General features: G+C 35.7%; 1 protein-coding gene across 2 annotated transcripts in view; it reads right to left on the bottom strand.

Moving 5' to 3' along the window:
- ALS2 (alsin Rho guanine nucleotide exchange factor ALS2) overlaps positions 1 to 23,354 on the bottom strand; it is an 83,559-nt gene that overhangs the window by 26,974 nt on the left and 33,231 nt on the right. For both annotated transcript variants that reach the window (XM_043990890.1, XM_043990891.1), the window contains exons 7-15: positions 20,715 to 20,811; positions 19,298 to 19,375; positions 16,287 to 16,463; positions 7,241 to 7,412; positions 6,526 to 6,706; positions 4,474 to 4,539; positions 2,740 to 2,902; positions 1,191 to 1,322; positions 650 to 778 (exon numbers count right to left, since the gene is read on the bottom strand). In XM_043990890.1, the coding sequence (XP_043846825.1) occupies positions 650 to 778; positions 1,191 to 1,322; positions 2,740 to 2,902; positions 4,474 to 4,539; positions 6,526 to 6,706; positions 7,241 to 7,412; positions 16,287 to 16,463; positions 19,298 to 19,375; positions 20,715 to 20,811 (1,195 nt within the window). The remainder of the gene's footprint in view (positions 1 to 649; positions 779 to 1,190; positions 1,323 to 2,739; positions 2,903 to 4,473; positions 4,540 to 6,525; positions 6,707 to 7,240; positions 7,413 to 16,286; positions 16,464 to 19,297; positions 19,376 to 20,714; positions 20,812 to 23,354) is intronic.

Raw genomic sequence — 23,354 nt, 5'->3', positions numbered from 1 at the left:
GTTTATAAGCAGTAGGGAAGGAATGGCTCAGAAGAGACTGAAAAAAGAGTGGATAAGGAGAAACTGAAAGTCACAAAGAAAGATGAAGAATAATTGAGGAGAAAGCTCTCTTTGAGGAATAAGGAGAGGATGGGATCAAGAGCAAAGTAGGAGTTTGGAAGAAGAAGGGCCACATTCTGAGAGTGAAGAAGAGGAGTTAGAGATGTAATTGAGTTATTTTGAAATATAAAATTGGAGAGAAGAGTTTCATTGTGGATAGCTTCATTTTTCAAGGGAATTAGGAAGTGAGATCCTCTGCTGAGAAGGATATGTAAGCATATGAATGATATGAAGATATGAAGGATAAGTGGCATAGGTAGTTTAAGAAAAGAAATGGTCTGGAATAGAGAGAGTTAATCATCAAGGAGAAAAGGATTGGAGTGTAGTAAGGCCTTGTGTGAGACCAGATAACACTTACACAGGACCCAGTTATCCAAAATCCATCCTATCATATAAAAGTCAAATCTAATTAACTAAACATTTCTATGATCATTCAATGAATGAGTCCAAAGGTTTTGGTAATAGAAGCTGTATTATTAGCGGTCAATCAAGGTAGGCATGGTGTTCAATCTAATAGGACATGTCTTAAGAGGCTAGGAATTTGGCTTACCTGGGCATGGACCAAAGAATCATTAAAGAGAATGAACCAATTCACAGAGAATCTACCAGCATGTTGTAGGGACAATGCTCGATTACTACTCTCACAGATTAGCCTACGTTCTGGCTTCCTCAAGGAATCCTGTGATTAAAATGAAAATACAAACAAAATGCTTCAGGAAAATTTAAAGAAGATTCATAAGTAACCTACAAACATATTCCAAAAGACAAAACAACAAAAAAATAAATAAGACGTGCTAATCAAATGTAAAATAACTGGTTAGATCTGAGGAGGATTTTAAGGTAAAATTAGAGATTAAAGAAAAATCAAAAATTCATACGTACCAAAAAAAAAAGTGTGAAATTAAATAGGCTGCCAAGAAAAAAGATATTGATAGAGACACAGCGCATCTTTTGTTAGGAGATTTAGGCATCCTGGGAAAGGTGTCATTGTAGCATCATCATCATAAACAGTAGGGAATGGGGTGAAGAAAATTAGAGCAGTAATTATGAAAACGCCTGCTGTTTGCAAGGTGTGACAGCAGGTGCTATACCGTCATTTTCCCAGGGAAGGTCTTCCAGAAGCCCAGTGTGCATTCTGCTTCCTTCCTTTTCCTGCCGAGATGGAGAGCAAGAGTCTCATAACAAGAACTGGAATCCTGCAGTTTCTGGTACTCAGGAGATGTCTAAAGGTCAACAATTAAGAAAAAATAAATAAGAAAGTAAACCAGTCATCCACAATCTAAGCCAACAGAGGCAATTTGAATACAGAATTTACTTTAGGGAGACAATTCATACTAAGAACAATAGTTTCCCAAAGAGGTATTGAGACTTGAAAGGGCTGGCTGTGTTTTAGGTAGCAATTGTCAGAAACAATAAATTCTCTTAGGCAGTTCTTAGTATGAAATAGGGATGATAACCTGAGGGGAAAGGGAGAAGGTTCTGACAAGTATTTGTCAGAAAGGAAAGCAGAGGATATAGGAAGAATCAGAAGATACACCATAAGTAAGGAGACATTGGCTGAAGAACAAGAGGAAAGGGGCCTTGAAGTAAAAAGAAAAAAAGAAAAAGATGGTTGGGGATGGGGGGGGGGGGCGATCTCCACCTCACATAATTAGTATCTAGATTTCTAAAATTTGATCAGATACCAAATAAACTTTAGAGAAACTAATTTATGAATTTCACATTGTCCAAGGTTGTAATGAATTTAAAAACTAAATCAGTTTGGGTTGAAGCAAAGATAGTAATTAAGACACTTTATAGGAAATAACTTCAAATAGGTGGTATTAAATGAAAAGTCAGAAGCCTGTAAATAGATTTTAAAGACAATTTTTTTCAGAAACAAGCGAATTTAAGCAAAATAAATGGACATGGTCATGCAGGAAAGGTGTCTATTAAACTGAATGTCAAAATTGCAACTGTGAGGCTGATCAGGATACTATTTCTTATTGAATGCCAGGAGTTTGGGCAGTTCAGCCATTATTCATTAGGATTTCAAAGCTGAGTTAGCAGGGGATACAACTGGGCACATCTCAGTATTACAGCACTGGATGATAATAGATCGAGAGGGGCTAAAAAAGCAAAGAGCCCAAAGAAAAATGATTATAGGGTCATTCTAGGGGAGAAGCCCTGAGGCTTTGGACCTGCTAAGGACTTGGGATCTGTACCCCACTTCAGGAAGACCTAACTTCCCTAGATAGATTCTTTAGTACCTCTCCAGATGCATGTTGGGGTAAAGTTTCAGCATGTACCTGGGCTACATTGTGACTTGTAGTCTAGAGGCTTGCAGGGATGTGCTACAATGATACCTGCCAGGCCTTTTCAGAGTAGAATGGGGGGAAGAATAATATACACTTTAATTAGGTCTGAACTACAAACACAAAATTTGCATAAAATGATGACAATTAGCATTAAGGTAAAAGACACTATGAAAAGAAATCTTCTGCAAAATTACCAAGAATTATTTATACCATTACCAGGCAACATTTAGTCATGTAAAAATCAGTATCTATTTAGTCTAATTAGTGGCCTTGTGGAAGGAGAGTACAATAATGGAAACTAGGATTTCAAGTCCTTAGGTATGTCAAAAGAAAGAGAGCTTACCACTTCAAAACAAGTAGCAAGCTTTAGCAAAACTCGAGCATAATTATGAAGACGTCTGAGTGGTAAAAAAAACAAAGTGTTTAGCACTTCCACCAACTGGATGTTTTCATCATTCACCTCTGATAAATCTTGTAATAACTCCTGGTTTTTATTTAAGAAGTCACTAGAGACAAAGAGAGAGAGAGAGAGATTTGTTTATTCAACAAATATCTGAATGCCTACTCTGTGCACATCACTGGTACAAGAAAAATATCTCTTTTCCTTTTTTCCACAGTGAAATTTATAATGTGACAGAGTGAGACTGTGGAAGAAAGGCAAAAAACACAACTAATTCCCAATACCATTAAAAGGGTTTTATTCAAAGAAATTTAAGAATATTTTAAATTTGGAACTTGTTTGTAAACTTCTGATATAAACGGCAGTAAATTAATCTCTTAAGAAGTAATTAGATATTGGTAATTTTATCTTAATATGATTTTTTTGTTTTCTTTGTAAAGTGACTGGCTAAATTATACAAAACTAGACAGAGCAGAATAATGAATTTCAGTACTATTCTTTAAAATAAAGAATAACATCATATTTTAGCAAAGTATTACTTAAAAGAAAATTGGAATATTCTAAGTAGATTAAAAAAAATTTTAGTTTGGTAATCTATACATATAAACAGACCTGAAAATGATATTCCAGAATTCATTCTTTCAGTAAATCTTTGTCTCAGAAAAAAGTAGAGAAAATAAAATTTACTGAAGAAATGATTATATTGAAACTTTTACTTTTTATGATTTTCTCTGTGTCTTCTTTGATTATAAAATTTCTCTCTAGCAATACTTGTGAAGGTACCTCATTCTATTTTTTTGCATTTTTTTTTTTTTTACATTTAGGTCAAATATTCATTAGGAACTTAAATGTAATATACAATGCAAGGTGTAAAGCTATTTCCTGCCTACTTGCTTTTCAGTTTTCCCAACAGTACTTGAAGTCCTTTTCTCAGTAATTTGTCTTCTTGGGTTATCAAAGAAAATCAATGTGGTTAGAACACGAAGGGAAACTCATTAAAGGAAAAAAATATATTTGAATGCAGCAGTTCTAATAAAATTCTGATACATAAGATATGTAGATAACTGAAAACCAAGAGGTAGGCACCAGAAATAAATGGTCAACGCACATGAGTTAATTAACAAGTCTTTAGAAGAAGAAATGCAACCGTCAACAACCTTGTGTAAAATGTTTTAAATACTAATAAGTGAATGCCAATTTAAATAATTCATGTTTCATCTCATGCTCAACAAGAATAGATACATGTTTATTTGGAAAGAAAAGGACATTCTAAGGCCCAGGTACACAGAGGTCCAACTTAGATTATAGGTATCATAATAACACAAATCAAATGCAATGTCAAAAAAATGCCAAAAGTATAAAGATGTATTCATCCTTGAAATGTTCTGTAATATTATACCCTCTTTGAGAGCAAAAGACACAATAGAAAAGTTAACCTTTAGCCAAAGGTTTAAGATTTAACATTCACTGGCGCCTTAACAAGAGAACTTTAAAAAAACAAAAAGGCAGTTTGAGAAAAAAATAAAAGATTATGAATCACTACATGTAATTTTGGTTTATTTGTTTACCTGAGTGACCAAGCAAGACAGATTTTCCTGAACACTAAAAATATAAAAATAACTAATGGAAGAATCTCTGGTTTTTAAAATAAATAATGGAAGAGATCTATTTACTTACATAGCTGGCTTGGCAAGAAGCTGGAATCCTCCCATAACCACAAAATTTGTAATAGATGTGCAATACCTTTAACAGATAAGAAAAGTATACATATCACTGTAAAGGTCAGAATTTTAACTGGTCAGAAGACAGTTATTTCCCTTAGTGCTTCACCAATTAAAAGTTTTTAAAATATTAAGATGCTGACATTTGTGAGTGGTAGGGTAGGCAGGCTACTCATTTGCTATTACCAAGTAATCAGAGAAAATAACATCTATAGGCAGGTCTGTTAACATTGACAATTTAAACATATCTAAGAGTCATATCTAAAGAGTTAGAGTTAATGATAATATAGTCACAAATATATCCAAACATCACTACACTGGCGAATAGGCAGTAGAATTAAAATATCACAAATAACACATATTGTGTTCTAAAACCGTAACTTCTGAAATTAAGTTGTTTTAATCTAAATATTCAGTGTTATATTTCAATTTTCCTTTTTCTTTGGAAAATGGATAAAGTGATACAGGTAATGAGATCCAAAAGGGCTATTTTGAACTCTTATCAGCAAGACTAATGGATATGAACCTAGGAATTATGTATACATATATAGAACTTGTAAATTATTTTTTCATCCGTACAATCTGCTGCCCAAATCTTGGTATATAAAACATAAAACTAAAAAGCAAGATGAATAATGCTACTAATAAAAAGCATTTATATAATGCTTAAAGGTTTATGAAAGACTTTACAAATATTATCTCATTCTACCCTGGAAGGTAGGTGCTATTATTATCTCCACTTTACAGAGGAAGAAAACGGAGAAGAAAATGGTTCAGTGTTTTGTCCAGAGTCACACAACTATTAAGTGTCTGAGGCTGGATTTGAACTCAGGTCCTCCTGATTCCAGGTCCAATCCTCTAGCCACTGTGCCTCCTCACTGCCTCTATAAAAATAATGGGGGCTGTATATAGACAAAAACTCAGAATCAGCAGAAGACAAAACAATTAAATGAAACTGAAAAGATAAAAAAAAAAATTTTAAACTCTTCCAGTTCAAGTAGAACTTCTTACAGAAAGTTAAAAAACAGTATTTAATTAGATAAATGTTCATATTGTTGAATGTGTCCAGAGAACATATAATATTTTGAAGTCTTACAGTAGGGCTTCAGTGATTTTAAAATGGAATTTTCAAGTCTATGATGGGCTTAGAAAAAAATAAATTAATGCATTTTTAATTTGGGGAGTTTTCCCCCCAACTAAAAACTGTTAACATACTCAATTTTAATTGCCAGGTTTGCGTAAAACAAACCAACAAAGACCACATCAAAGGCATTATCAATTTGATTCTAAGTTTTGAAGGAACATATAAAGTTCAAAGTTCAAACTCTGAAAGGATAGCTACTATTAATCTAGTAAAAAGATAAACATGTTTAATTCACATGTAAGATGTTGATACAAATAAAGGAAAAGAAAAATTTCAAGTTGAAATTGCTAAATCCATTTGGAAAACATGAAAAGACATAATATGAATCCGAATACTTCACTCGATTAAAAAAACAACAACAAAAACAGAACAAAGCACATACAAAGGAATGTTGCCCAAGATACCAGAACAGCTCCACATTTATAGTCAGTAGTTGGTTGTAAAATTGTAGTTGGTTGGTTTCCAAATTTGAGTATAATTCACCCAATAGAACAGAACTGCTCCCTTCAAAACCCGATCCATTTGTTAAGATTTGTTATAGTGTACACTGTATATTTAGTATGCTTGGTTTCACCTGTAATATCATCTACAATATAAATTTTGGGAGGGGAGAATGCTTACATAAGAACCAGTCTTCATTCTTTTTTAATCATCAAATAAGTTTAGTTCCTACATCTCTTCCCTCTAAAGAAAACGAAATTTTAGAAATGCAAAACAATAGGTGGCTTAACATTAAAATACTGCTTTGCAATTTATATTACCTTATGTCACTCTCCCTAATCTAGTCTCTTCTGATTAAGGAGCTGTTCTCCTTGGCAGAATAACCCTGCAGAGATTGAACATGACACGGGACTGGATACTTGCTCTGTATAACTATCCAAGAAGAGACTTGCATGCTTCAAGATGGCCAGACTCCGGGCTTCCTTAATCCCATGAAGGAAGCTGCTCAGTGAGGCTCCATGCTGACCAATTAGGTAACACAGCTTGCTGAATCTGCTTGCCACCTCCTGCAACAGCTGGACTGTAGTGGTAGTGCCCAAGTTTTCTGTAACAATAAAAAAAAAAATCACAACCTACAGGGCTATATATATAGTGCTTACCAGAAAAAGCAATTCAAGGTCAAAACCTTTTTCATAATATTATAGATTTGTTCTCAAAAAAGCTTGTCATTTAATGACTAAAAAGTAGAACGTATTGGTAATTAGTGCATGAATCATCATTTTCAACAAATGGTTATAAATCATTTGAATTATACATTGATAAGTTTAAATATGGATGGCCAAGCAATATTTATAACCAAATACAAGACATAATGGGGAGAGAGATGGAAATCAAATCTTTAGTAGATTTTCTATAAAAATGATTCAAGGGGCAGCTAGGTGGCGCAGTGGATAGAGCACCAGCCCTGGAGTCAGGAGTACCTGAGTTCAGGTCCGGCCTCAGACACTTAACACTTACTAGCTGTGTGACTCTGGGCAAGTCACTTAACCCCAATTGCCTCACTAAAAAAAAAAAAAAAAAAAAAAAAAAAAAGATTCAAGAGAGAAGAATACTGAGGATTTGAGGCATTTCCACTTACCTAAACCCAGGAGGGGCCGGAGAATCTGAGATTTCATGTCACTTAGTTTTGAGTAAAACCGTCTTTCTGTAGTAGCCAACTCATGAAGACTGGCAATATATCCCATAATGTTTTTGTCCACCAAAGCTAGGCACCTGTCCTTCCCTGCTGTCACACTGCTTATGTACCCAAGCTGAAGCAAAAGAGTAGAACAAGATTATAGGCTGAATAGAAATTGCTCATGGTAAGGATTATTCAAACTGCCTTTTCTTTTCTTTTTTGTTTGTTTTTCATCAAGACCTGTGATTTTACTGACATTAATCATTCCTGTGAGGAAGATGTCTGCCCCTGCACTTTAACGATTTAGAAAACTGCATGCATCACTAAAGGTGAGTGACTGACCCAGGGTAACAGCCAGTGTATGTCAGAGATGTAATCTGAAATCTGGCTCTAGGCCAATTCTGTGTATTAGACCACACAGTAGTAACAGGACCACCTCATACAGACTGGACCTAGGGACAACATAAAAAAAGGCACAATGAGATGTCTCAGGATACTTTTTCCTGCATGGGAGGGAAATTGGAGGAAATATGGAAGGACAAAATATAAATGGGCTAGAGCAGTGCTTAGCAAACTTTTGTTCAGAGTAAATCTTTGCCATGAAGAATCACACCACACCTGAATGTTTAAGCTGACATTATAGGAGAAGCAGAAAGGAATCCTTGGCATTATTTCCCTTCAATAAGAGCATTTCTCTCTTGGAAAGCTATAAAAATATAACTCCTTCACACTGTAGACAGCCCTGGCTGCAGCAGTTATGCTGCCCTGATTACTAAGGAGATGAGCAAAGAGAAATAAAGAACTTGGGTTTCAATCCTAGCTCTCTACTTAGTGTCACTTCAACACTCTGGGCCTCATTGCCCCATTTGTAAAATGAGGAATTTGCACTAGATCTCTAAGGTTCCTACCTATATCCTAGGACATTGCAACTTATAAGCTATGGCTTTTATAAGTAAGCCTAAAACAGCTATAAGTTTTCTGGGCTCTCTGTTGAATTAGGCAGGTCAGCATTCTGATTTAGGGATCAGAAACCTCTTTGGTCATTAGTGCCATCAGCAGGATTACACCATGGTTACAGATGTCATTGGATGGCACGAGACAATCTGGATGCAACCTAGACTCCAGGAAAGTTTCTAACAAAGTCTCTCAGGCTATCTTTGGTGACAAGGTACAGAGATGTGGGGGAGAAAGTATAGTTAGGTAGTTTTGGAACTGACTGAGTAACCAGAAATGCAAAGAGTCATTTAAGACTCACTTGTCAACTAGGAAAAGTCCCTAGTGGAGGATGATAGGAATCCATCCTTGGTCCAATTCAGCATTGTTATCAAATGATAAAGGCATAAATAGCATGCTCATCAAATTTGCAGAGACCAAGCTGGGAGAGACAGCTAATGTACTGCATGTGTCATAATCCAAAAAGATCTTGAGAGGTCAGAACAATAGGCTGCATCTAATAAGATTTAAATTTAATAGTAACAAGTGCATATTTCTAAACTTGCATTCCATAAAAAAACAACCACCCAAATTCACAAGTTTAAGATATGAGAGGTGTGGTCAGACAACAATTACTATGCAAAAGTTCTAGAGGTCATACTCTTTGACCCAACTATACCATACTAGGCATATATTTCCAAAGAGGTTGAAGACAGAAGGGAACACACACACACACACACACACACACACACACACACACACACACACACACACAATTAATAGGAGTTACTTTACTCAGTTTATAAACATTATTAGGTGCCATCTATAAACCAGGGTCTGTGTTAAGTGCTGGGGATACAAAGGAAGGCAAAAGACAGTTTCAGACCTCAAGCAGTTCACAATCTAAAGGAAGAGACAACAAGCAAACAAATAGGTCCAAACAAGCTATATACTGGGTATATAGGAAATGATGAAGAGGGGGAACCCACTAGAATGAAGAGGGATTGGAAAAGGCTTCCTGTAGAAGACGGGCTATTCTTTGGGACCTGAGGGAAGCTGGGAGGCAGATGTGATGTGGGAGAGCATTTCAGGCATGGGGAATGGACAGAGAAAGTATCTACCTTGTTCATGGAAGAAAAATAAGGCCAATGTCAGTGTATCAAAGAGTAGGTGGCGGAGAGTAAAATGTAAGAAGACTGGTAGGAAGACTGTAAGGAGTAAAAGGTAAGAAGGGAGCAAGAGGCTAGGTTACGAAGGGCTTTGAATACCAACCAGAGGGTTTTGTATTTGATCCTGGAGGTGATAGGGAGCCGGTGAAGTTTATTGGGTAGGGGGGGTGATACAGGTGGACCTATGCTTTTGGGAAATGACTATGATGGCTAAAAAAAGATGGATTAGAGTGGGGAGTGACTTGAGGCAGGCAGATCTACCAGCAGGCTATTGCAAATAGTTCAAGCGTGAGGTGATGAGACCTGCACCAGAGTGGTGGCAAGATCAGAGGAGAGAAGGGGGCTATTCAAGAAGTGCTGTAGAGGTGGAACTGATAGATCTTGGTAACAGACTGGAAATGGAGGGTGACAGATAAGAAATTGAAGATGATACCTATATTGGGAGCCTGAGGGACTGGGAGGATGGTGTTCCTCTACAATAATGGAGAAGTAAAAGTTGGGGGAGTCTTAGGAGGAAAGATAATAAATTCAGTTTTGGATATGTTGAGTTTAAGATGTCTACTGGTCATCTAGTATGACATGTCTAACAGGTTGATGAAGTTGTGAGGTCATTAGAGAGTTGGGGTAGGAAAGGTAGATTTTAGAATTATTAGCAGAGAGATGGTAATTAAATACATAGTGGCTTATGAGATCATCAAGTGACATAGTATAGAGAGAGACAAGAAGAGGCCTTAGGGCAAAACTCTGATGGACTCCTACAATTAAAGGGAATAACCTGGATGAGGATTCAGCAAAGGAGAGAAAGAGTGGTTTGAAAGCTAAGAGGAAAACTCTGTGCCCAGAGCTCATCTGGGCTCAGCTACCTGCCCAGGCTTCCCCAAATCTTCCATAGCAGATAGTGGACACAATTTCTTGCTTAGTACAGCAGCAACGTTCTCCCAGAGGGGCTGAGAATGCAGACTCAGACCCTACACCTCCCAACTAGGCCAATGGCACCACCTTGCCCAGAGCAGAATGTTGGAGGAAGAACTAAACAAAAAATGATAGAAGAGCTATTAAGAGGCCAGAGATATCCAAGACACCAATTCAGAAGAGAATAAAACAACTACAAGCAAAGCCTCAAATAAAAATATAGCTTGCCCACAAGATCAATTAGAATTCCTAAAAGAAATCAGAAGGGAAAAAGTTTAACATTATATTATAATGAAATTATAGTAATAGAGGTAAGAACTGGAAAAGAAATGAGTGCTATGGAGGAAAGAATTAGAAAGTGAAGAGTTTAGCACAAAAGATACAAGACCTCACCCAATTAACAGATTCCCTGAAAATGAGAATGAACCAAATACAAGTTGAGCACTCCATGATATAACAAGAAATATTAAAACAAAGTAAAAAAATAGAATAAAGTGTAAGGTATTTATCACATATAAAAAACTGGCTTGGAAAACAGATCAAGCGGGGCAGCTAGGTGGTACAGCAGATAAAGCACCAGCCTTGGATCCAGGAGGACCTGAGTTCAAATCTGGCCTCAGACACTTGACAGTTACTAGCTGTGTGACCCAGGAATGTCATGGTCAAAATCCAGAGCTTCCAAAAATACTGTCAATAGCCAGAAAGAAAGAGTTCAAATACTGAGGAACCATAGTAAAATTTCTTAACTATAATTATGAAGGCCTAAAGAGCACAGAATATGATATTTCAGAAGGCAAAAGATATAGGCTAAGTATAATCCTACAAGGGGAAAAAGTAGATCTTTAATGAAAGAGAGAGCTTCTAAGTATTCCTGATGAAATGGTCAGACCTTAGCAAAAACTACAAAATGCAAACATGACAGTAAAGAGAAACATAAAAAGGTAAATACAAGTGAGTAATTGGAAAAGACTTTATAAGGATAAAATATCTGTAATTGGGTTAGGAGGTAGGGAAGGGAAAAGAAATGATACAAATGCCACCCAGCATCAAATGGTCCCAAGCACAAAGAGAGTTCTTGGAAGAACTTAAAAAGGACTTGAGGGGCAGCTAGGTGGCGCAGTGGATAGAGCACCGGCCCTGTAGTCAGGAGTACCTGAGTTCAGGTCCGGCCTCAGACACTTAACACACACTTACTAGCTGTGTGACCCTGGGCAGGTCACTTGACCCCAATTGCCTCACTAAAAAAAAAAAAAAAAAAGAACTTGACAAATCAAGTAAGAGGGGGCAGCTAGGTGGCACAGTATATAAAGCACTGGCCCTGGATTCAGGAAGACCTGAGTTCAAATCTGGCCTCAGACACTTGACACTTACTAGCTGTGTAACCCTGGGCAAGTCACTTAACCCTCAATGCCCTGCCTCCCCCCCAAAAAATCAAGTAAGAGATATTGAAGAAAAATTAGAAAAAAAATGCAATCCAAGAAAATCATGAAAAGAAAGTTCAACAGACTTGAAATAGAGAATCAAAAACTTAAGGAAGAAAAAAAATTCCTTGAAAACTAGAATTGGACAAGGAGAAGCTAAAGACATTCTAAGACACCAAGATATAATAAAACAAAATCAAAAGAATGAAAAAATAGAAGAGAATGTGAAACATCTCATCAGAAAAACAAAGGATCTGAGAACATATTGAGGAGAAATAAGAAATTATCAAGGAATATTACCCTTAAATTCTAGAAGAAGGCAAAGCAGAAAGAGAAAAAAAAAATCCATGGTCACTACCTGAAAGAGATCCCAGGAAGAAAACTTACAGGAATATCATAGCCAAGTTTCAAAGCTCCCAGGTTAAGGAGAAAACACTGGAAGCAACAAGAAAAAAAAATATCATGGAACTACAGTAAGGATTACAAGACCTAGGAGCTACAATGTTGAAGAACCAAAGGTCTTGGAATACCGTATTTCATAGAGCAAAAGAGCTGGGTTTACAACCAAGGGCAACTTACCCAACGAAGTTAAGTGTAATCCTGAATGAAAAAAAGGGGATATTATACAAAGACTTTCAGGTTATTTGTGACAAAAACAGCAAAACTTAAGGGAAAATTCAACATATAACACCCAGGAGAAATACATGGTAAACATCAAAGACCAATTATAAGGGACTAAATAAGGTCAAATTGTTTACTTCTTATATGTGAAAATATTATCAATACTCTTATGTCCAAGTAGCTCTTTGTGGTGACTAAGAATTGGAAATCAAAGGAATGTCCATCAATTGGGGAATGATTGAAGAAGCTGTGGTATATGATAGTAATGGAATATTATTGTGCTATAAGAAATAACAAGCAGGATGATTTCAGAAAAACCTGGAAAGACTCATATGAACTGATGTACAGTGAAGTGAGCAGAACTGGGGGACATTGTACAGTGACAGCAGTATTATTCTATGAGCAATTGTGAATGACTTAACTACTCTCAGGAATACAATGATCCAAGATGATCCCAAAGCACTAATGATGAAACTTACTATCCACTCCCAGAGAAGGAACTGATATTGATTGAACACAGACTATTAAAAAAAAAAAGAGAGGGAGAGAGCACTTGTGGATTGTACATATGTAACCTATATCAGATTGGCTGCTGTCTTGTGGAGGGGGGAGGAAAGGGAGGGAGAGAGAAAAATTTGGAACTCTAAATCTTATGAAAATGAATGTTGAAAACTACCTTTACATGTAACCGGAAAAAATAAATGTTTGTTACCAAAAAAACCCAGAACAACTTTGAACAACAACAAAAAAGGGATTTAAGTGAAGAACGATGATAGTACAGGGGAGAAAGGAAATGTTGCTAACACATGGACATAAAAGATGATAAATGTATAACCGTGAGTAATTTTTAAAAATACTTTTATGTCCATCATCATTATTTGGGTAGTTTGAAAGAAGGGCTTGGGCTGAGCTGAGTATGATGGAATGATTCTAAAAGAATAAAATTGTGTAGGGAGAGATAAAAAGGAGTAATTATCTCATCCAAATGAGGCATGAAAGGAAAAATTGACAAAGAAGCAGCTAGTAGGGGGAGGGTAGGTAGTGATAGAACCTTACTCTCATCAGTAATGGGATAAAGAGGGAACAACATATATATCTAGAAGGTATAAAAGTAAAAAATTCAGAAAGAAAGAATAGGGCAAGAAAAAAGGGTTGGGGGAGAGGACTCTTGGAGGGGTGAGGAGGTTAAGGAATAGGAGGGCAAGGTAGCAGACAGAAGTAAAGCAAAGAAGTGAGGAGGGATAGGGTACATAGGGTGAGAAGGACAGTGGGGAAAAATAGGAAGGAGGAAAATACACAATCAGTAATTATAGTTTAGAGAATGTGAATGGGATGAATTTACCCATAAAACAGAAACAGCAGATTAAAAATTTGAATTTAACAATATGTTGCTTTACAGAAACACTATAAAAATGACAGATACGCAAAGATAAAATACATGGCAGAGGAGAATTTATTATTAAGCAGGGGTGGTAATCATGATCTCATACAAATTAAAACTAAAATAGATTTATTCAAAAGAGAAAAATAGGTTAACTACACTGTGTTAGCAATATTATTCTATATTGTTTTAGACAATTTAAAATAACTAGACAGTATAAAATACCTGAGAGAATACCTGACAAAAGAGGCACAGGAAGTATTTGAACATAAACATAAAATACTTTTTATATCAATAAAGTCAGATCTAAGTAATTTATTCATGGGTAGGTAAAGCCAATATAACAAAAACGACAATTTTACCCATTTATTTATTCAATGTCATTCCAATTAGATTATTAAAATTATGTTACTGAGTTATATAAAATAATTACCAAAGTTCATTTGGAAGAACAAAAGGTCAGGAACTTCAAAGAAGCCAGGGAAAAAAGACATAAAGGAAGCAGATTTAGCAGTATCTGACTGTAAACTATATTATGAGAACATTGTTAAAGAATACAGAAAATTCAAAAAAAACTTTCATGGGCAATCTCAGATAGGATATGAATAGGTTGGAATATTGTTGTGATGTAGGAAATGATGAGCTGGTTGATTTAGAAAAATACTGGCTTATGAAGGAAGATGCTATACACCTTCAGAGAAACAGATGACAAGTAGAAATAAGTATATCATACTCTCACATATATGTGTATGAATGTATATATACACACGCATATATGTGTATGTTTATAAATATCTATGCATATGAATATACGACTACATTTAATTGTAGCCTTCTTTAGGATGGAGGGGGGAGACATAAAGTACAAAGTACACAGCAGAGAACAAAAAAATGCCCACAAGGACGCAAGCTGGGCAGCTATGAAAACACTGTGTAGTATTTATTATATAGGTTTTCTTGAAGTGGAAATGTATTGTTTTATTTTGAATACTCTCATGCTTTGCTGTGTATGTGGCAATGTTTATTTCTTTTCTCATTTTGTATAAGTTTAAATTTTTTTAAATTTACCAAAAAAACCAAACCAATTTTTAAAGATGGAAGAACTAAGACATTATTCTAGAGGACTGTTGAGTTAAAATGCTGCCCTCTTCTTGACTAGAGATATAGGATGAGACATGTATTTTTTGACATGGTCAATGGGAGTATTTCTTCTGCTTGATTATGAATATTTGTTGCAGGAGTTTTGTTTTTCTTTTTTTTGGTGGGGGGAAAGGGGAAGGAGAGGGTGAGAAAAAGATGGATACTTAATTTTAAAAAAATTATTTAAAATAGATATTTATACACATACATGCCGTCTCCTCTTGCTAGATTGTAAACTCCTCAAGGGCAGGGATTGTTTCACTTTTGTCTTTGTATTCTCCATGGCTAGCCCAATGACTGACTGGCACACAGCAGATACTTAACAAATTGATTGGTTTCTTCATTGAATTAATTTAATTTTGAGGAGACTGGTATTATTAGTCAGGAAGAAGAAAATGAAAAAAGGAGGCTAAGGAGGGAGTATATTTCTTAGAGAAGAAATGGGTAAACAAAGAAATTTGAAACTAAATAGAAACAGACAATAAGTAAAAGAATGGGGGAGGGGGTGAGAGGATGAATGGGAGCAGTGAGAAAATTAAGTCAGTATCAATGTTCCATCAAATCTGTTATCAGAACACTTCATACCACTGCTGCTTTGATGACCCTACTCCTGACCAAAAATTAAAACTTCAGATACTCTAATTCTAGTATAGTATATCCATATCCCTCTCTGATAGCTCCATAGGCACAATGAAAGAATGTCCAAGGCTTTATCTCTGGCATAGTCAACTAGTATAATTAAAGAGGGCTAGCTTTGTCACACATAAAATTCAAACTGATTTCTTTCCTGGATCTATTTACTCCACTTGTACAAGTCATCTAACCTTTGTAAACTCCTATTTCCTCATCCATAAAAAGAGGATTATGCCTACAGCACTTATCTATCAGTTTGGTTTTAACAAAAGGGATAATATATGTAAAATGCTTTATGAACTGTTAGATGCTATATAAATACAAGCTATTATAATTAATGTTAGGGGAAGCTAAGTGGTGGTACAATGGATAGAGTGCCAGACCTGGAGTAAGGAAAACCTGAGTTCAAATCTAGCCTCAGACACTTACTAGCTGTGTGACTCTGGGCAAGTCACTTAACCCTATTTGCCTCAGTTTCCTCATCTGTAAAATGAGAAGAAAATGGCAAACCACTCTATATCTTTGTCAAAAAAAACCCCAAATGTGGGGCAGCTAGGTGGCGCAGTGGATAAAGCACCGGCCCTGGATTCAGGAGTACCTGAGTTCAAATCCGGCCTCAGACACTTGACACTTACTAGCTGTGTGACCGTGGGCAAGTCACTTAACCCCCACTGCCCCGCAAAAAACCAAAAAAAACAAAAACCCAAAAAACCCAAATGGGGTCATGAAGAATTGGACAAAACTAAAACAACTAAACAAAAATTATTACTATTGTTCCTATTCTAAGGTATACTTACCTTACTACAGGATACCAACAGTGTTGTAGTCTTAGTACAAGTACTAGGACTATCACCTTCTATGGGTTCTTGCCGGCCACTGTAATACAATCCAGGCTGGAAATCATCTGTGTCTACTAAAAAAAGGGAATAATCCTGCCCAGCAGAGATACTCCAGATTCCATTTTCATTGCATACCTACAATCAGAAGGGATTATTTTCAGCTAGTACTTCTGTATTAGCTCAAATCCAGAAACCACCTTAATGGTATACTGCTTCCAATAGCAAAAATGCTCATTACCTTCAAAGAATGGAGATCCCTAATAATGCATTTAGCCAAACGGAGGGCTAAATTGGGTTTGGGCTGCAAAAAGAAGGAATCCCTTTGGCAGTTCTTTTATTCATCTTATGAATTAATGTAGAACTTTAATCAGTCTTAAACACCAGAATTTGAGTTTTAACATAGCTTCTCTAGGTGACCTAGCCCTCTGCCTTTGTTACAAGGAAAAGCACTTGAACACTGCCAAGCTCTGTGTGCCAGAGCACTCTGGCTAACCCTTTCTTTGACCTAGAATCAATGGTCCTAACTCCCATATGCTGCCTTTTGTCTTCATGTGCCCAGAGCCTAGGATATGTAGTGAGTTTTTAATAAATATTTGCTGATTATCTGAACTGACCCACTGGTGTTCAATCTTAGGAAGTTTTTCTAGCTTGCCTGTGAACCACCATCTTTAGTCTGGCCTGGCTGTACTGAATTATGGGATGAAGAAATTGTTCTTCCTGTTGGTAAACTACTCTATATCTGACTCCTGTTGTATGAATGTTCTGGACTTTGGACTCAGCTCCATCCTCTGGAATTATATTACTTGAATAGCCTTCCCTACAGTGGCTGACCACCTGGCTATGATTTCTTGCCAGCACAGGACCTTAATATCAGCCAGATCCCTTGGAGTCTGGCTTCTATCACTGTATTTTTACTCAACCCAATTGTTACCACCCAACACCTGGTATGACTTCATTTCAATTTCTGCTTTTTGGAATCACTATGTGTTAATTTTATAAGGAAACAAGATGATAAAAGGCACTTATTTATAAAGTTGATTCAAATTGAATCCTGCTTCTCTTCCCCACAAAGAACCTTGTTCGCAAACCAATTAGAATAAACTCAAGCTCCTTCCTATACTGGACTCCTCCCCACCTGCCCTGCCATCCCTACCTCTCTCCCCAAGCAAAATCAATTCAAACATTTCAAAGCTATGTTTAAGATATCAAGACCAGATACTGTACCTTCTAAGGATGGTATAAAAGCTAATGATTTCTTTTTGTATCAAGACTAGCCATAGCCAAAGAATGTATCATCTAGTGGCCAGCTTGCTGGTGATAAGCCTGTTCAAATCTAGCTAGGCTGATCCAAAGAAAACAATATAGTGCAAAGTGTGTTTCCTCTAATGGATTCACTAGCACTGGAGTGCTTTACTTAGGCTAGATGGCTACTTTCAAGGTAAGCTATGAGGGAGATGCACACTTCAGGTGGGAGGTGGACTAAAAACCCCTCAGGAAAGTTCTAAAGTTCTTTAGGAACTGACAGCTGATTGCACCTCAAAATAGTGCCATATAGCCACTAAAACCCTTTATGTAACTGCAGTCAAAAAATCATTTCCCATCTTCTGACAAAAGAAAACATTTCTTAGAAGATAATTATATGTATGATCTAAGGGCCAAATTTAAGTGGATTTTTTAAAGAGATAAATTCCTAGGAAGTTTACAGTACATTGCAGACTGTGGACTACTTGACACAGCAAAACTCAGAGACATACACAGTGGTTGGCACATAGCAGGCTCTTAATAAATGTTTCTTGACCGACAAAAAAAATTTAGGTTCTGAAGTTTAAAAAATTGAGATGTTCATTTTCAATTTAAGGAAAAAGATAATGGAAATATGAAACAAAAAGATAGCACCATACATTAAAGAAAGGCTGAAGATACAAATCACACTGTCTTAAAAAAAAAAAAGCAAGAGTAAATTTGAAAAACTGATTCTTTTACATGTTCAGAAAATGTGTAGATTACATTCATAGTATGTGATTTGGTTATCTATAATTATTAAAGTAACAGACATAATCTAGAAATGTTATTTTTTGAAAGAAAAAAAACCCACAGCCCCAAATTCTCAAGACTGATTTAATAATTCTGGAGAACAATTTGTAACTTTGCCCAAATGATCATCAAACTATGCACATCCGCTGAACCAGCAATACTATTTACTACTAGGTCTATATTCCAAAGAGATCAAAGAAAAAAGGAAAAGGACCCATATGTACAAAAATATTTATAACAGCTGTTTTGTGGTTACAAAGAATTAGAAATCATGAAGATGCCAATCAGCTGTGGAATGGATGAACAAGTTGTGGTATGTGATTATAATGTAAGAGTAATATGCTAAAAGAAATGATGACAGTGATGGTTTCAGGAAAACTTTATGAGATTTATATGAAGAGGGCAGCTAGGTGGTGCAGTGGATAGAGCACCAGCCCTAGATTCAGGAGGACCCAAGTTCAAATCCAGCCTCAGACACTTGACACTTACACTTTCTAGCTGTGTGACCCTGTGCAAGTCACTTAACCCTCATTGTGCAGCCAAAAAAAAAAAAAGCACAGAAGACATATCAACTGTAGCAAAGTGAGCAGAACCAGAACATTGTACATAATTACAGCAATACTGTAATGATGATCAATTGTGAAAGACTTAGCTACTCTTGATTAATACAATGATCCACAATAAATCCAAGGGACTCAAAATGCTATCTACTTCCTTAGAGAACTGATGAACTGAATGCATGCTGAAGCACATTTTCTTTATTTTTCTTGTGGTTTTTTTTTCATGCAACATGGCTAATGTGGAAATGTTTTGCATAATTTAATATATATAATGGTTAGCATATTTCTTGCCTTCTCAATGGGTGGGAGGGAGAGAATTTGGGACTAAAAATTAACAATTAAAAAGAAAAGAAATTCTCAAAGATATTAAAGTACCTTTGCAAGACGAGGAACTGTAGTTGGAGAATCTGAATGACCAAGTTGGCCAAAAGTATTACTACCCCATGAGTAAACCTGTCAGAAAATGATGATAAAGTTAATGATTTGAATCAGGTACAACACAACATATTTCATTTATGGAAATAATTAACATGTACAAATAAAGCTACTTAGGCAGATTATACTGATATTTCCATTCTCTAGAACATTCTCAATTTTTTTTTTTGGTCAGGAACCACTTTGGCAGTCTGATGAAGTCTAGGGACTTCCTCAGCAGAATAATGATTTTTAATAATTGAAGGAAATGCTAAATTTCAGTTAGAGATTAGTGAAAATAAACATGCAATTTGTTTTCTCATCTAAGATCATGGAACCTCTGAAATATATCACAGGAGGTCGTGGGCATAGGTTATAAATAGTTACTCTAGAATATGAAATAACAGTTAATATTAATATAGTACTTTAAAGTTTATATAGCACTATTCTGAAGCAATTGTGTAACACAGTAGTGATTACAGTATGATTATTCACATTTTAAAGGTAAAGTAATTGAAGATGAAAGGATAAAATCTCACCTAGCATACATCAGAGCCATAACGTGGAACAAAGACTTCTGACAAAGTCCAGGGCTCTTCCTACTATGTCATGCTGCCTTACAGAAATATTATAAATAAATCTGTTTTTTGCTTTTGCCTCTCAAATCTCCAAAATGAAAAAGATTAAAGAAATAAAAGACAGTTTGCCATAAAAGCTAAAAGAATGGAATGCACTAATATGGGAGGGTAGAGAAGATTGAAAACTTAACCCCAAAGTCTCTAATATGAACATTTTATTATAGGAATGACAAGCACCATTTCTATGTTCACTAAGGGTAAAAGAAGAGGAGATAACAGTAGAAGAAATTATTTATTTAAAGGGTATGGAGCTTGTTTGTAGTTTACTAAAGAGGAAAATGGTCTGGTGGGTAATCTGAATAGTTTTAAAACTAAATTGAGAAAAAAAACCCACTAAATTGAACAACTGTTTTTCTAAGCTTGGTCAGTTTACTGGCAAAGCCCACAAGCTATCTTGTTTTAAACACTGATTTAGGTAGCTATGGACATCACTTTGAGGCCTATGACTCCATAAAAAAGACTTTAGAATATTCTTTTTAGTTTCTTAATTAAGGGTTCCTTTCCTGCCTACTTCTCTAAACAAAAAACCTCAAATGACTAACATAAATTCATAAATATTCCCAAACAACTGTTGGTATATAATCTCTCTACTTCTTTCTGGAGAACATATGGATAGCCTCATGCATAGCCAAACTTTCTGGAAAATAAAGGAAACATGCCAAAGCCTCAGAGATTTTCTTTGTTAATGGTTCAAATCCAATCCTTCAGATGAAATTAGCATGTAATAATTCTTCTCATACCTGGGATTTAGCAGTGAGAGCAAGGGAATGATGACCACCAGCTGCCAGTTGAATGACTTCTTTACCATCTAGACATTTTACACATAATGGCTGAAGCCTGGAAAACCACATTTTTAAGAATTATACTAAGGAAGAACCAAATGAAAAGCAGAGTCGTAGCCCATCTCAAATACCAGAATGCAAGGAAACTATTCAAGGAAAATACTAAAGGGTCAAACAGTTAAGTAATAAATATTTTCTTGGATCCACAAAATAATGTTAGAAGATTTTCAGTGATATTATTAACTTTGTGTTTGGTTAGTCAGCAGATAATTAATCCCTGTAATTTATAACAAGATATTCAAACTAAACACATACTCCTTATTATAAAAAGGAAATGCAAATTGGGGAGGAGAGGGTTGCAGCATGTAAGAAGTTTCTCTCTAGGTTCCCTTCTTTTTTTTTTGTGAGGCAATTGGGGTTATGTGACTTGCCCAGGGTCACACAGCTAGTAAGTGTTAAGTGTCTGAGACCTGATTTGAACTCAGGTCCTCCTGACTCCAGGGCTGGTACTTCTATCCACTGTGCCACCTAGCTGCCCCTGGTTCCCTTATTCTTTAGGGTTAAAGACAAGATCTAGTCATTTTGGATTTTGATCCCATTTTCCTATCCATAAACTTCATAAAACATCCTATTTTTTATTTTAATATGAGTTTAGGTACTTATCTTTAACCAAACAAATTGGCAAATAAAATCAATGTAGTTAATATACAAAGGGAAATTGAATCTTTGTAGTAAACGTTTGATGAGGATCTGATAACCAAGATAACATAAATATAGAGGTTACCATACAAATATAGAAATTAATGTAAATATAGAATTAACACTAAAAAGTAAAGTTAAAGAATGCGGCATATGTTGTCAAATACAGAAGATGTGCTAATTGGTTTTGCTAATTTTTTTTATTTGTTAATATTTGATAGAAAGAAAAGCTTGCTTGATAGAGCACTGGTTCCCATTTAGTGAATCACAAATCCCTTGAGGGTTCATGATGATGAGCCAAAGGGTTTGTGATTACCTTAAGCAGTAAATAATTGCTCAAGTTATGTTATAAATATATATATGTGCGCGCACACACAGACACACACACCTCCCCAAGGGGTTCACATCACATTTTTTTGGTTATTGCTGAAAAAGGTTTGGGGAACAAAATGCATTGGGAATTATTGGGATAGATCACTAGAGCAGAGGAAGAAGGATATATTCAGAATATGTGATGAAGGATATATTTAGAATGTGATATGAAAATAAAAATCATCAATAAAACCTTTTAAAAGGCAAATTTCCCTGTTTAAAAAAAAGTATGTGGTTAATGTCTTTAGTTATAACATCAACAAATAACTTTGCAAATATCTATTGGCTTTTTGGGGGTAGAAATTTTCAACTGCTCAAGATTACCAAGAAACAGCATGCATCTTCAACCCAGTACTCCTATGCATCAACATGAATAAGCATCAAGATGTTTTTAAAAAGAAAAAGAAAATCCTATACAAGTACATTGAATCCTTTTTGTTAGAAACATATTTAAGAGCACAGGGAGATATTTTATCATGTGAATGAAACTTTCTTAAGTTAGAAAAGTTTAATTTCATCTAGTTTATTGGACAATACTTAGAAGTTAATCCACTTATATGACAGCGTGAAATTTTTGCATGGATTTCAAAGCCATTAGCAGTAATATCTTGGAAGACTGAGTTATTACTCTATAAAAAGACTATATTGGAGCAGCTAGGTGGCGCAGTGGATAGAGCACCAGCCTTGGAGTCAGGAGTACCTGAGTTCAAATCTGGCCTCAGACACTTAACACTTACCAGCTGTGTGACCCTGGGCAAGTCACTTAACCCCAATTGCCTCACTTAAAAAAAAAAAAAGACTATCTAGCTACAGAACTTTCTGTACCTAATTTTTTTTTGTTATTTCTGTCTACTTTCCCCCTTTCTCTTTGTGTACCATGTTTCTTTTCCTTAACTTTGTTTTACTGAATTATTAAAATGCTCACCCTCATCACCTCCAACACAAAAAAAGAATCACTGGCTTCAGCTCAAGGACCACCTTTCTCCGGAAAGCCATTCCTGGTTTCCATAGCTGCTCTGCTACTGTCTTCCCCTCTATGGCTACCTTTCATTACTCTTTTATATACTGATATACTCTTTCATTAATCTTTTATATACTGATATATATTTTCCTTCCCCAATTAGAGTTCAATTGGAGGGCAGGAACACTTCTTTGGCTTTTTATTTTTATCCCCAGATCTTAGCACAATACCTGGCACATAATAAGCACTTAATAAACACTTACTGGTTGATATATCTTGTTCTTAAATTTTAATTGAATGGAATATTTGGCTATTTCCTCTCAACCCCATACCTTCCATTTTAAGTTTGTTTTAGTTGGTTTAAAAATATGGTTAGTATCCCTGCATAGAGAAAAAAAGAGAATTCTACAGAAATGTCCTCAAGTTTGATAAATACAATTTCAGATTTGTTCTGAAAAGTTACATTAAAACATTTCTAAAAACACATGGTGTCACACAGTACAATGAGGGAGGAGGGGCTATTTAATTGAATTAATAATTTCAGTGGGTAGGAAAGTACATTTAAA

The sequence above is a fragment of the Dromiciops gliroides genome, chromosome 3 (assembly GCF_019393635.1).
Source record: "Dromiciops gliroides isolate mDroGli1 chromosome 3, mDroGli1.pri, whole genome shotgun sequence".
NCBI lineage: Eukaryota > Metazoa > Chordata > Mammalia > Microbiotheria > Microbiotheriidae > Dromiciops > Dromiciops gliroides.
This window is presented reverse-complemented; position numbering and strand designations above follow the sequence as displayed.